The sequence below is a fragment of the Oncorhynchus gorbuscha genome, unplaced genomic scaffold (assembly GCF_021184085.1).
Source record: "Oncorhynchus gorbuscha isolate QuinsamMale2020 ecotype Even-year unplaced genomic scaffold, OgorEven_v1.0 Un_scaffold_873, whole genome shotgun sequence".
In the NCBI taxonomy this organism is placed as follows: domain Eukaryota; kingdom Metazoa; phylum Chordata; class Actinopteri; order Salmoniformes; family Salmonidae; genus Oncorhynchus; species Oncorhynchus gorbuscha.
The window spans coordinates 135,408-149,586 of record NW_025745856.1 but is presented as its reverse complement, the minus strand read 5'-3'; the positions used below and the strand labels follow the sequence as shown (position 1 = coordinate 149,586).

The 14,179-nt window shown below is 47.5% G+C and overlaps 2 protein-coding genes and 1 long non-coding RNA gene across 11 annotated transcripts in view; 1 reads left to right on the top strand and 2 right to left on the bottom strand.

Annotated features, from left to right (window-relative positions):
- Positions 1-888: 888 nt before the first annotated feature.
- On the bottom strand, positions 889-13,195 carry LOC124020659 (endonuclease III-like protein 1). 2 transcript variants are annotated; one of them, XM_046335899.1, is made up of 7 exons: positions 12,662-13,195; positions 12,455-12,576; positions 12,045-12,316; positions 4,628-4,798; positions 3,138-3,297; positions 1,507-1,612; positions 889-1,335 (listed from the first exon to the last, which is right to left on the bottom strand). In XM_046335899.1, exons 3-7 carry the CDS (start codon positions 12,117-12,119, stop codon positions 1,017-1,019), a joined length of 831 nt encoding a protein of 276 aa, XP_046191855.1. In that variant the 5' UTR covers positions 12,120-12,316; positions 12,455-12,576; positions 12,662-13,195; the 3' UTR covers positions 889-1,016. The 2 variants fall into 2 exon arrangements, with proteins under 2 accessions (XP_046191855.1, XP_046191854.1); XM_046335898.1 differs by lacking the exon at positions 12,455-12,576 and having other exon boundaries at positions 12,662-13,193.
- LOC124020661 lies at positions 6,099-9,912 on the bottom strand. Of its 8 annotated transcripts, none has more exons than XR_006836124.1 (6): positions 9,849-9,912; positions 9,607-9,796; positions 9,419-9,549; positions 8,917-9,273; positions 8,508-8,865; positions 6,099-8,253 (listed from the first exon to the last, which is right to left on the bottom strand). It is a non-coding gene; the product is annotated as an uncharacterized LOC124020661 (long non-coding RNA). The 8 variants fall into 8 exon arrangements; XR_006836126.1 differs by having other exon boundaries at positions 9,419-9,525; positions 9,690-9,796; XR_006836123.1 differs by lacking the exon at positions 9,849-9,912 and having other exon boundaries at positions 6,099-7,455; positions 7,516-8,253; positions 9,607-9,820.
- The window catches only part of LOC124020660 (tuberin-like), a 106,161-nt gene continuing 104,561 nt past the window's right edge, over positions 12,580-14,179 (top strand). Inside the window, 1 exon segment of the mRNA XM_046335900.1 lies at positions 12,580-13,378. The gene's annotated coding sequence lies outside the window, so the exon portion shown is untranslated.

Sequence of the window (14,179 nt, the reverse complement as noted above, 5' to 3'; positions counted from 1 at the left end):
CTGAGTAACGGTGTTTTTCACTTGCATTGTTAATTCCAAATGGACCTCAAACCCCCTACACATCTTAGTCCAAAAAAAATACAAAAATAAAATCTAAATCAAATTTTATATAGCCCTTCGTACATCAGCTGATATAGTGCTGTACAGAAACTCAGCCTAAAACCCCAAACAGTAAACAATGCAGGTGTAGAAGCACGGTGGCTAGGAAAAACTCCCTAGAAAGGCCAAAACCTAGGGAGGAACCAGGCTGTGGGGTGGCCAGTCCTCTTCGGGCTGTGCCGGGTGGAGATAACAGAACATGGCCAAGATGTTCAAATGTTCATAAATGACCAGCATGGTCGAATAATAAGGCAGAACAGTTGAAACTGGAGCAGCAGCACAGTCAGGTGGACTGACGACAGCAAGGAGTCATCGGGCACGGTCCTAGGGCTCAGGTCCTCCGAGAGAAAGAGAATTAGAGAGCATATGTGGGGTAGTCACTCGTATCTGCAAGGATTGTCAGTGGTATTGTTGGTAGCCTAGTGGTGAGGGTGTTGGGCCAGTGATCGAATCCCCGAGATCACAAGAATCTGTCGTTCTGCCCCTGAACAAGGCAGTTAACCCGCCATTCCTCGTTTCATTGTCAATAAGAATTTGTTCTTAACTGACTTGCCAAGTTAAAGGATAAGTTCAGGGCGCTATGTTTTGGGAACGAAACATTAAGTGACGATTATTGTATTGGACAATATACAAATGTGTCTGAGATCATTTGAAAAATTATTTTATTGAGAATGTATTTATTAGAAGTAAAAAATCTAAATGTAAAGATTTTAAGGTTTAGTTTCGTGGTGTTGTGAGAAATGGGGTCCACAGAAATTTGGTCCAAAAATGGTGTCCCCGTAAAGTTAATACCCTATTTCTAGTACCGCTCATTTCAAATTAGTCAGGGGAAGTGACGAGCACACTTTGGGAGGAAGGAGAGAGAATTGGGATACGGTCCTGACATTTCTAAAGGGATGCTACCCTCTTCTGTCGTATCATGTAGAGAAGGTTTTGGCTTTCGACTTCCTCTTTCTGGGCAGCAGAGGGGAGAGGGTGGTAGCCAGAGGTTCCTCTTTGACCGGTGTGGCTGAGGAGGGGGGTGGTAACTCCAAACCAAGAGAACCAGGCTCCAGCTTGACCTTGGAGGTCTTGGGGGAGCGAGGTGACCCAGCTTTAGACCTCTTGGCTGGGGAGGCTTGGTGGGCAGAGGGGCAGCTGTGCTGGTTCAGACACACGGAGCAGAGAGGATTGACAGGTAGACACACCTGTTGACCAAACCCCACCAGCAACCAGTTGATCTCACTCCATAGATCCCTGTGTCGGGGAAGAGAAGGAAGATCATCAATCACCATCTCAGTCTTCATCAAAATCATGTTGGACAGAAATCACAAGGCAAAATGTTTCTCTTTCCTGCTTTAAGGGATCTGATTGGTCAGTGACTGGTTCATGAGTAACCTGCTGGGGTAGAAGAAGTGGTGGTGTCACCTTGGTAACCAGTCTTCCAGGGCCTTGCGTGTCTCCTCTGGGTTCTTGGTCCCACCTCTCGTCCATCCCAGCCGGTTGGAGATACGGTGGACGTGTGTGTCCACGCCTACTCACACGCACAAACAATAGAAAAACTATCCCATTATAAGACGCCCACAATATAATCCAATAGAACTACAACTCTGCACAACATCAGACCACATCACAACCTGCAGACTAGAGTATGGGAGTATTTTTCCAACAATTGTTTACAGACAGATTATTTCACTGTATCACAATTTCAGTGGGTCAGAAGTTTACATACACTAACTTGACTACGCCTTGAAACAGCTTGGAAAATTCCAGAAAATGTCATGGCTTTTGAAGCTTCTGATAGGCTAATTGACATCATTTGAGTCAATTGGAGGTGTACCTGTGGATGTATTTCAAGGCCTACCTTCAAACTCAGTGCCTCTTTGCTTGACATCATGGGAAAATCAAAAGAAATCAGCCAAGACCTCAGAAAATAAATTGGAGACCTCCACAAGTCTGGTTCATCCTTGGGAGCAATTTCCAAACGCCTGAAGGTACCACATTCATCTGTACAAACAATAGTACGCAAGTATAAACACCATGGGACCACGCAGCCATCATACCGCTCAGTATAAACACCATGGGACCACGCAGCCGTCATACTGCTCAGTATAAACACCATGGGACCACGCAGCCGTCATACCGCTCAGGAAGGAGACATGTTCTGTCTGCTAGAGATGAAGTATAAACACCATCATCTGATGAAACAAAAATGTAACTGTTTGGCCAAAATGACCATCGTTATGTTTTGAGGAAAAAGGGGGAGGCTTTCAAGACAAAGAACATCAGAACCGTGAAGCACGGGGGTGGCAGCATCATGTTGGGGGTGCTTTGCTGCAGGAGGGACAGGTGCACTTCACAAAATAGATGGCATCATGAGGATGGAAAATTATGTGGATATATTGAAGCAACATCTCAAGATATCAGTCGGGAAGTTAAATTAAGACTCACAAATGGGTCTTCCAAATGGATACTGACCCCAAGCAAACAGAGTTGTGGCAAAATGGCTTAAGGATAACAGTCAAGGTATTGGAGTGGTCATCACAAAGCCCTGACCTCAATCCTATAGAAAATGTGAGGGCAGAACTGAAAAAGCGTGTGCAAGCAAGGAGGCCTATAAACCTGACTCCGTTACACCAGCTCTGTCAGCAGGAATGGGCCAAAATTCACCAACTTATTGTTAGAAGCTTGTTGAAGGCTACCTGAAATGTTTGACCCAAGTTAAACAATTAAAAGGCAATGCTAACAAATACTAATTGAGTGTATGTAAACTTCTGACCCACTGGGAATGTGAAGAAAGAAATAAAACCTCTACTATTATACTGACATTTCACATTCTTAAAATAAAGTGGTGATCTTAACTGACCTAAAACAGGGAATTTTGACTAGGATTAAATGTCAGAAATTGTGAAAAACTTTAAATGTATTTCTTCAGTGTTGTCACATGAAAAGATATACTCAAATATTTACAAAAATGTGAGGGTGTACTCACTTTTGTGATATACTGTATACATCGTATGTAAACTTCCGACTTCAAACTGTATATGAGCCATACCTACCTATGCCAGAGACCTGGTGCCAGGCGATGTCCATGGCCAGGTGAGCCATCTTGGGTCCTACTCCAGGTAGTCGTACCAGGCCCTCCACTGTGTTAGGGATGTCCCCTCTGAACTCCCTCTGGAGCATCACTGATGTCTGCTTCAGGTACTTCACCTTGGTCTGGGGGGTGGGGGGTAGGAGAGAAGACATGTCAAATGTTTTTTCATAAGTATTCACACCCCTCGACTTGTTCCACATGGTACAGCCTGAATTTAAAATGGATTGCATTGAGATTTGCCACTGGCCTACCCACAATACCCCATAATGTTGGGATGTTTTTGATTCTTTTACAAATTAGAAATAAAAAGCTGAAATGTCTTGAATAAAGTATTCAACGTCTTTGTTGTGGCTAAATAATTTCTGGAGGCGGAAATATTTGACAGTAACAAGTTGTATTGACTCACTCTGTGTGCAATAATAGTATTTAACATGACTTTTGAATGACTGCCTCATCTCTGTACCCCACACATAGAATTATCTGTAAGGTCCCTCAGTCGAGTAGTGAATTTCAAACAGATTCAACCACATAAAACTAGGGAGGTTTTCCAATGTCTCACAAAGTAGAGCAGATGAGTTGGTAGATGGGTAAAAATAAAAAGCCGATATTGAATATCTCTTTCAACATGAAGTTATTAATTACACTTTGGATGGTGTGTCGATACACCCAGTCACTACAAAGATACAGGCGTCCTTCCCAACTCAGTTGCCGGAGAGGAAGGAAACTGCTCAGGGATTTCACCATGAGACAACTGGTGACTAAGTTTAATGGCTGTGATAAAACACTGAGGATGGATCAATAACATTGTAGTTACTCCACAATAATAACATATATGACCAAGTGAAAAGAAGGAAGCCTGGACAGAATACAAATACTCCAGAACATACATCCTGTTTGCAACAAGTCACTAAAGTAATACTGCAAAAAATGTGTCAAAGCAATTCATTTTTTGTCCTGAATACAAAGTTTTGTATTGGATTTGCCTCAAACATATTACGGATTACCAATCTCCATATTTTAAAGGATAGTGGTGGCTGCATCATGTTATGGGTATGCTTTTAATTGTGAAGGACAGGAGCGTTTTTCAGGATAAAATAAACAGAATGGAGCTAAGCACAGGCAAAATCCTGGAGGAAAACCTGCTTCCGTCTGCTTTCCACCAGACCTTGGCAGATTAATTCATCTTTCAGCAGGACAATAACCTAAAACACAAGGCCAAATCTACACTGGAGTTGCTTACCAAGAAGACAGTTAATGTTCCTGCCGAGTTACAATTTTGACTTAAATATAAAAAAATATATGGCAAGACCTCATGGTTGTCTAGCAATGAACAACAACCAATAACCCACACAATTAAATCCATTTTAATCCCACTTTGTAACACAACAAAATGTGGAAAAAGTCAAGGGGTGTGAATACTTTGTGAAGGCAGTGTATAATAGTGTGCGTTACCCTCCAAAAGCCGACAGGGTAGATGAGTTGTCCCAGTGTGTCATCGTCAGTGTTGACTATGTTTTCCACTGTACAGCCATGAGCCCTGAGTCTCTGCAGAGCCGCACTGGTCACCTGGTCCCTTGTCTGGCTTGACAACATCAGAGACACCAGCACCTGGTAACGTCGCACCTGGTGGAAGAGATGAGGAGGAGGGGAGAGAGATGAATCACACTTCATCATCTGGCCATCCCGATCGATGAATCTGGGTTTGGCGGATGCCAGGAAAACGCTACCGGCCCCAATGCATTGGACCAACTGTAGAGTTTGGTGGAGGAAGAATAATGTTCTGGGGCTGTTTTTCCATGGTCCGGGCCCCTTAGTTCCAGTGAAGGGAAATCTTTACACAAAAGCATACAATGACATTCTAGACGATTCTGTGCTTCCAACTTTGTGGCAACAGTTAGGGGAAGGACCTTTCCTGTTTTAGCATGACAACGCCCCTGTGCACAAAGTGAGGCCCATACAGAGTGTGGATCGATGTGGAAGAATTTGACTGGCCTGCACAGAGCCCTGACTTCAACCACATCGAACACCTTTGGGATGAATTGAAACGCCGACTGCAAACCAGGCCTAATCACCCAACATCAGTGCCCGACCTCACTAATGCTCTCTTGGCTGCAAGTCCCTGCAGCAATGTTCCAACATCTAGTGGAAAGCCTTCCCAGAAGAGTGGAGGCTGTTATAGCAGTAATGTTCCAACATCTAGTGGAAAGCCTTCCCAGAAGAGTGGAGGCTGTTATAGCAGTAATGTTCCAACATCTAGTGGAAAGCCTTCCCAGAAGAGTGGAGGCTGTTATAGCAGTAATGTTCCAACATCTAGTGGAAAGCCTTCCTAGAAGAGTGGAGGCTGTTATAGCAGTAATGTTCCAACATCTAGTGGAAAGCCTTCCTAGAAGAGTGGAGGCTGTTATAGCAGTAATGTTCCAACATCTAGTGGAAAGCCTTCCTAGAAGAGTGGAGGCTGTTATAGCAGTAATGTTCCAACATCTAGTGGAAAGCCTTCCTAGAAGAGTGGAGGCTGTTATAGCAGCAATGTTCCAACATCTAGTGGAAAGCCTTCCCAGAAGAGTGGAGGCTGTTATAGCAGTAATGTTCCAACATCTAGTGGAAAGCCTTCCTAGAAGAGTGGAGGCTGTTATAGCTGTAATGTTCCAACATCTAGTGGAAAGCCTTCCCAGAAGAGTGGAGGCTGTTATAGCAGTAATGTTCCAACATCTAGTGGAAAGCCTTCCCAGAAGAGTGGAGGCTGTTATAGCAGTAATGTTCCAACATCTAGTGGAAAGCCTTCCCAGAAGAGTGGAGGCTGTTATAGCAGTAATGTTCCAACATCTAGTGGAAAGCCTTCCTAGAAGAGTGGAGGCTGTTATAGCAGTAATGTTCCAACATCTAGTGGAAAGCCTTCCCAGAAGAGTGGAGGCTGTTATAGCAGTAATGTTCCAACATCTAGTGGAAAGCCTTCCCAGAAGAGTGGAGGCTGTTATAGCAGTAATGTTCCAAAATTTAGTGGAAAGCCTTCCCAGAAGAGTGGAGGCTGTTATAGCAGTAAAAGAGGGGGACCAACTCAATATAAAATGCCCATGATTTTGGAATGAGATGTTCAATGAGCAGGTGTCCACATACATTACATAACCAAAAGTATCTCCTTGTTAGTATGTCTCTTATCCACTGCCTTGTGTTAAAATGGAGTGTTCAGTAGGCGTACACTGTTTCTAAAGAGGTCTCAGAATGAGGTTGACTCATCACTCCTGGTGGGAGAACAGGTGTGCTTAACTAACATGTCACGTAACATCTAACTTGTATATCCTTGTCTGTCATGGTGGTAAAGCCTGATTGAACAGGCCTCATGAAAACAGCTTGGGATGTATTAATTAGTCGCACACTGTAGCAAAAAGTTTTCCAACGGAAATCGTTCTGCAGCGAAATCAAGTGTTTCTTTTGGACAAATTCAGCTAAGTCCTGCCTAGTTCTGTTTGGTTCCTAATGAATACACCCCAGCTAGCTCGGCCCATCTCCTGTCCCCAACACTGTTTGTTTCGTAAGCTCATAACAAATCACATCCAGTGACATAACTGCAGTTCCACATCCTCCTTTTATAGTGCTGGATGTATTTCACCTTTATCCTAGAACATAAAGCAGATCTACAGCCTTCTGACCCTGCTCTGTAGAACCCCTCCATCTCTAATGGGCACTCTGCTGTTCTGTGTATTCTACTGTTCTACCTGCAGGTGGAACCCTGCTACTACCTCTGTGTATTCTGCTGTTCTACCTGCAGGTGGAACCCTGCTACTACCTCTGTGTATTCTACTGTTCTACCTGCAGGTGGAACCCTGCTACTACCTCTGTGTGTTCTGCTGTTCTACCTGCAGGTGGAACCCCGCTACTACCTCTGTGTATTCTACTGTTCTACCTGCAGGTGGAACCCCGCTACTACCTCTGTGTATTCTACTGTTCTACCTGCAGGTGGAACCCTGCTACTACCTCTGTGTGTTCTACTGTTCTACCTGCAGGGTACATCTAGTGGTGGAACCCTGCTACTACCTCTGTGTGTTCTACTGTTCTACCTGCAGGGTTCATCTAGTGGTGGAACCCTGCTACTACCTCTGTGTGTTCTGCTGTTCTACCTGCAGGTGGAACCCTGCTACTACCTCTGTCTATTCTACTGTTCTACCTGCAGGAGGAACCCTGCTACTACCTCTGTGTATTCTACTGTTCTACCTGCAGGTGGAACCCTGCTACTACCTCTGTGTGTTCTACTGTTCTACCTGCAGGTGGAACCCTGCTACTACCTCTGTGTGTTCTACTGTTCTACCTGCAGGGTTCATCTAGTGGTGGAACCCTGCTACTACCTCTGTGTGTTCTACTGTTCTACCTGCAGGGTTCATCTAGTGGTGGAACCCTGCTACTACCTCTGTGTGTTCTACTGTTCTACCTGCAGGGTTCATCTAGTGGTGGAACCCTGCTACTACCTCTGTGTGTTCTACTGTTCTACCTGCAGGTGGAACCCTGCTACTACCTCTGTGTGTTCTACTGTTCTACCTGCAGGTGGAACCCTGCTACTACCTCTGTGTGTTCTACTGTTCTACCTGCAGGGTTCATCTAGTGGTGGAACCCTGCTACTACCTCTGTGTGTTCTACTGTTCTACCTGCAGGGTTCATCTAGTGGTGGAACCCTGCTACTACCTCTGTGTGTTCTACTGTTCTACCTGCAGGTGGAACCCTGCTACTACCTCTGTGTGTTCTACTGTTCTACCTGCAGGGTTCATCTAGTGGTGGAACCCTGCTACTACCTCTGTGTGTTCTACTGTTCTACCTGCAGGGTTCATCTAGTGGTGGAACCCTGCTACTACCTCTGTGTGTTCTACTGTTCTACCTGCAGGTGGAACCCTGCTACTACCTCTGTGTGTTCTACTGTTCTACCTGCAGGGTTCATCTAGTGGTGGAACCCTGCTACTACCTCTGTGTGTTCTACTGTTCTACCTGCAGGTGGAACCCTGCTACTACCTCTGTGTGTTCTACTGTTCTACCTGCAGGGTTCATCTAGTGGTGGAACCCTGCTACTACCTCTGTGTGTTCTACTGTTCTACCTGCAGGTGGAACCCTCTACTACCTCTGTGTGTTCTGCTGTTCTACCTGCAGGGTTCATCTAGTGGTGGAACCCTGCTACTACCTCTGTGTGTTCTACTGTTCTACCTGCAGGGTTCATCTAGTGGTGGAACCCTGCTACTACCTCTGTGTGTTCTACTGTTCTACCTGCAGGGTTCATCTAGTGGTGGAACCCTACTACCTCTGTGTGTTCTACTGTTCTACCTGCACCCTGCTGTGTGTTCTACTGTTCTACCTGCAGGGTTCATCTAGTGGTGGAACCCTGCTACTACCTCTGTGTGTTCTACTGTTCTACCTGCAGGTGGAACCCTGCTACTACCTCTGTGTGTTCTACTGTTCTACCTGCAGGGTTCATCTAGTGGTGGAACCCTGCTACTACCTCTGTGTGTTCTACTGTTCTACCTGCAGGTGGAACCCTGCTACTACCTCTGTGTGTTCTACTGTTCTACCTGCAGGGTTCATCTAGTGGTGGAACCCTGCTACTACCTCTGTGTGTTCTACTGTTCTACCTGCAGGTGGAACCCTGCTACTACCTCTGTGTGTTCTGCTGTTCTACCTGCAGGGTTCATCTAGTGGTGGAACCCTGCTACTACCTCTGTGTGTTCTACTGTTCTACCTGCAGGGTTCATCTACCCTGCTACTACCTCTGTGTGTTCTACTGTTCTACCTGCAGGGTTCATCTAGTGGTGGAACCCTGCTACTACCTCTGTGTGTTCTACTGTTCTACCTGCAGGTGGAACCCTGCTACTACCTCTGTGTGTTCTACTGTTCTACCTGCAGGGTTCATCTAGTGGTGGAACCCTGCTACTACCTCTGTGTGTTCTACTGTTCTACCTGCAGGGTTCATCTAGTGGTGGAACCCTGCTACTACCTCTGTGTGTTCTACTGTTCTACCTGCAGGGTTCATCTAGTGGTGGAACCCTGCTACTACCTCTGTGTGTTCTACTGTTCTACCTGCAGGTGGAACCCTGCTACTACCTCTGTGTGTTCTACTGTTCTACCTGCAGGGTTCATCTAGTGGTGGAACCCTGCTACTACCTCTGTGTGTTCTACTGTTCTACCTCTCTGTGTGTTCTACTGTTCTACCTGCAGGGTTCATCTAGTGGTGGAACCCTGCTACTACCTCTGTGTGTTCTACTGTTCTACCTGCAGGTGGAACCCTGCTACTACCTCTGTGTGTTCTACTGTTCTACCTGCAGGGTTCATCTAGTGGTGGAACCCTGCTACTACCTCTGTGTGTTCTACTGTTCTACCTGCAGGTGGAACCCTGCTACTACCTCTTGTTCTGCTGTTCTACCTGCAGGGTTCATCTAGTGGTGGAACCCTGCTACTACCTCTGTGTGTTCTACTGTTCTACCTGCAGGGTTCATCTAGTGGTGGAACCCTGCTACTACCTCTGTGTGTTCTACTGTTCTACCTGCAGGGTTCATCTAGTGGTGGAACCCTGCTACTACCTCTGTGTGTTCTACTGTTCTACCTGCAGGTGGAACCCTGCTACTACCTCTGTGTGTTCTACTGTTCTACCTGCAGGGTTCATCTAGTGGTGGAACCCTGCTAGTGTGTTCTACTGTTCTACCTGCAGGTGGAACCCTGCTACTACCTCTGTGTGTTCTACTGTTCTACCTGCAGGGTTCATCTAGGTGGAACCCTGCTACTACCTCTGTGTGTTCTACCCTGCAGGTGGAACCCTGCTACTACCTCTGTGTGTTCTGCTGTTCTACCTGAGGGTTCATCTAGTTCAGGTCTCTACCCCACAGGTGTAGATCAGGTCTCTACCCCACAGGTGTAGATCAGGTCTCTACCCCACAGGTGTAGATCAGGTCTCTACCCCACAGGTGTAGATCAGGTCTCTACCCCAGGTGTAGATCAGGTCTCTGCCCTAGGTGTAGATCAGGTCTCTGCCCTAGGTGTAGATCAGGTCTCTGCCCCAGGTGTAGATCAGGTCTCTGCCCCAGGTGTAGATCAGGTCTCTACCCCACAGGTGTAGATCAGGTCTCTACCCCAGGTGTAGATCAGGTCTCTACCCCAGGTGTAGATCAGGTCTCTACCCCACAGGTGTAGATCAGGTCTCTACCCCACAGGTGTAGATCAGGTCTCTACCCCACAGGTGTAGATCAGGTCTCTACCCCACAGGTGTAGATCAGGTCTCTACCCCACAGGTGTAGATCAGGTCTCCACCCCCCAGGTGTAAATCAGGTCTCCACCCCCCAGGTGTAAATCAGGTCTCCACCCCCCAGGTGTAAATCAGGTCTCCACCCCCCAGGTGTAAATCAGGTCTCTACCCCAGGTGTAGATCAGGTCTCTACCCCACAGGTGTAGATCAGGTCTCTACCCCACAGGTGTAGATCAGGTCTCTACCCCACAGGTGTAGATCAGGTCTCTACCCCACAGGTGTAGATCAGGTCTCTACCCCACAGGTGTAGATCAGATCTCTACCCCACAGGTGTAGATCAGATCTCTACCCCACAGGTGTAGATCAGGTCTCTACCCCACAGGTGTAGATCAGGTCTCTACCCCACAGGTGTAGATCAGGTCTCTACCCCACAGGTGTAGATCAGGTCTCTACCCCACAGGTGTAGATCAGGTCTCTACCCCACAGGTGTAGATCAGGTCTCTACCCCACAGGTGTAGATCAGGTCTCTACCCCACAGGTGTAGATCAGGTCTCGACCCCAGGTGTAGATCAGGTCTCTGCCCCAGGTGTAGATCAGGTCTCTACCCCAGGTGTAGATCAGGTCTCTACCCCAGGTGTAGATCAGGTCTCTACCCCAGGTGTAGATCAGGTCTCTACCCCAGGTGTAGATCAGGTCTCTACCCCAGGTGTAGATCAGGTCTCCACCCCAGGTGTAGATCAGGTCTCCACCCCAGGTGAATGCCAGGTCAGAGACGACGAACAGGTAACCATTGAGCTCCCTCTGCCCGGCAGGGTGGACTGAAGACAACCTCTGTGAAGCAGGAGAAGGCTAGGGCGAACTTGGGGAAGGTGAGGGCGTACTCGGGAAGGTGAGGGCGCGGGAGAGGGAGGAGCCGAGGCAGGAAGCGGTCTCTTGGTAGGTCAACAGGAGGTTCATGATACCAGGGAAGAATGTGTGGACGGCACGGAGCAGGGGGTAGCAGGGGCTGGTCCACCTCTGACCCAGAGACGATGAGGGACGGGAGGCAGTGGCCAGGGTGTAGGTGGGGATGTAAGAGGGGGAGAGAGAGGGGAGCGGAAGGAAGGTGGGGAGGTAAGAGGGGGAGAGAGGAGGGGAGAGGAAGGAAGGTGGGGAGGTAAGAGGGGGAGAGAGGAGGGGAGAGGAAGGAAGGTGGGGAGGTAAGAGGGGTAGAGAGGAGGGGAGAGGAAGGAAGGTGGGGAGGTAAGAGGGGGAGAGAGGAGGGGAGAGGAAGGAAGGTGGGGAGGTAAGAGGGGGAGAGAGGAGGGGAGAGGAAGGAAGGTGGGGAGGTAAGAGGGGTAGAGAGGAGGGGAGAGGAAGGAAGGTGGGGAGGTAAGAGGGGGAGAGAGGAGGGGAGAGGAAGGAAGGTGGGGAGGTAAGAGGGGGAGAGAGGAGGGGAGAGGAAGGAAGGTGGGGAGGTAAGAGGGGTAGAGAGGAGGGGAGAGGAAGGAAGGTGGGGAGGTAAGAGGGGGAGAGGAAGGAAGGTGGGGAGGTAAGAGGGGGAGAGAGGAGAGGAGAGGAAGGAAGGTGGGGAGGTAAGAGGGGAGAGAGGAGAGGAGGGGTTGTACGGTAGTGGGGGGTGTACGACAGAGAAACAGAAACCAGTGGGGTCTCACCAACCTCATGAGGGGCGTGTGTGTCGTAGCATTTCTCCGCCCCCATGAGGTCAACAGGCGCGTCCCTGGCGCTCCTCATCTGACGCACATGACCCAGCTGCTTGCTCCAATCAGGAGGCTCCCAGTGTTTAGGCTCCTCCTTCCCATCGTATTCCACCTTCACCTGGCCCCGCCTCCTATGCAGGATGGGTGCCAGTGGTAACAGGGACAGGGCTTTGTCTGGCTCAGCTTGTGATTGGCCGATGGATGAGCGACGGAACCTAGAGGAGCCAATATCTGCAAGGTAAAGTAGGGGCGGGGGACAGAAGTTGAGTGATGAGGTGTGCTGAACATTCTGAGGCACACAGAAATTATGTCACATGCTTCATGTACAGAACAACTGAACATACAGGAAGTAGTAGACGTCATCGTCACCTGTGTCAAATATTAATTAGGGGCGTATTCAGACTGTGTGCATATAGCCAGGCCAAAGGCTCTCTTTCTCTGAAGACTGTCGTCATCTCTTAGTTGTTGTTTTAGGCTACAGCTCGTCCCATCTGAAAGTGCCTCAATCATGCAGCAAGACATTGCTTCAGTTTGTAAATGTCAGAAGGGCAATGTTGTGATAAAACGGATTCATACCTGAAGCGTCTCGTCCCAAACTCTGATTTGATACGCTCGAATCTTCTTCCTCCTGTTTCACGTGCGCCCTCAACACTCTCCTCTCCATCCTAGTTTTTAACGTCGTGGCTAAACCGGCACCGGGCACCGTCTTGTTACCGCTCGGAGTGATGACCGCGGTACTCTCAACGAAATAAGGCGAGGTCATTTTGAAACAGTGGAAAGCATAGGATACCGTTGTGCTGCAAGTGGGACGGACCGTGGCTAACAACATTAGCTTGTTAGCTATTTTAGTGATAAAATAAAATCTGGTTAGCTAGCTAAAACACATGTATATAAACGTTTTGGTAACATTTTCCAAGTACTATTGATGGATATTGAAACGTGACCTACTAGGGTTGTCGATTTAATTTTCAAACGACAGGCACGTTAAGAATAGCTAGAACATTAAACAAATGTTAAAAACAAATGTTTTTAACTCGACACCTCTTGCTTCGTCGAGCAATGTTTTTAGTAGGAACTACATTTCCCATCAACTCCCGCGACAAAACGTGTTTTTATAGGAAGTGCCCGACAGTCCATCCGGTTGTCGAGTGGGGGGACTGATCTGACTTGAGGAAAGCTTTTGAAATATTGGCATAAACAAATTATAAATGCATGAATTTGTCTTGCTCGGTATTTTGTCCACCTGCCAGCCTCGCGTGAATGACGGCAGAAACGCATCCAGATCGATAGCAGGTATGAACTCCCGTTGTTTTTAAAGCCCTAGGTCTGGAACGAAAACAAGCAGATAGCTAGTCAACAATATCTATTTATTAGTGCTCGTTTGTGTCGCTCTTTCTCTCTCCCTGTCCGCTATTTTGTCAGCTGTTCCGGACGGATGTTGAACATACACGAATGGGCACCTGACCGGGTACTGTTGTTACATCTAAAACAGAACTAGATAACATTAGTTAGCTGTCGTTGTTCGCTCGGGTTTCTCTCTGCTTGACAGGGAGAATTATTTCAGCATTCTCCTGGCTTGTTTCGTGGTACAGTCTCTCTTCCCCCAGCTAGAACTCAATAGCTGATTGTCGCTGATCCCGAGGTTGTAGGTACTACTGACTAGCTACTGAAGTATGGCCTAATTGCGTCCCAAATGGCACTATATTCTATATGTAGTGATTGTGCCATTTGGGGCGTAATTCTATATTAGCACGGACACACAAACTACCACTTTCCCGTGACTATAACAGAGTGCTGGCTGTTTTCTGTACAAGCGGTTATTATTCGTTTTATGTAACAACACCGTTATGAATATCATATCAAAGGCCCTTTAGGATGTGCAGAGGAATGGAATGGTTCAAGGGCAATTGTTTGCTGTCTAATGTGCTCCTAACCCCTAGCTCCAAACCCCTAGACCCTAACCCCTAGCTCCTAACCCCTAACTCGCTTTGCAAGATGCATGTGGTGTGAGTCTGGACGTGCACTAATTTCTGGAGAACCACAGGTGCAAAGGACACACACGATGTCGAGAAGGGATGTGATGTTGGGGCATGT

Excerpts from the sequence above, each read along its gene's own strand:
- LOC124020659 (XM_046335898.1), bottom strand. The coding sequence starts at position 12,914 with ATGTTGTTAGCCACGGTCCGTCCCACTTGCAGCACAACGGTATCCTAT. Across the intron at positions 4,799-12,044 it reads ACACACACGCCCCTCATGAG|GTGCGACGTTACCAGGTGCT; the intron begins GTTGGTGAGACC and ends CTCTTCCACCAG. Across the intron at positions 1,613-3,137 it reads GCACCAGGTCTCTGGCATAG|GCGTGGACACACACGTCCAC; the intron begins GTAGGTATGGCT and ends GCGTGTGAGTAG.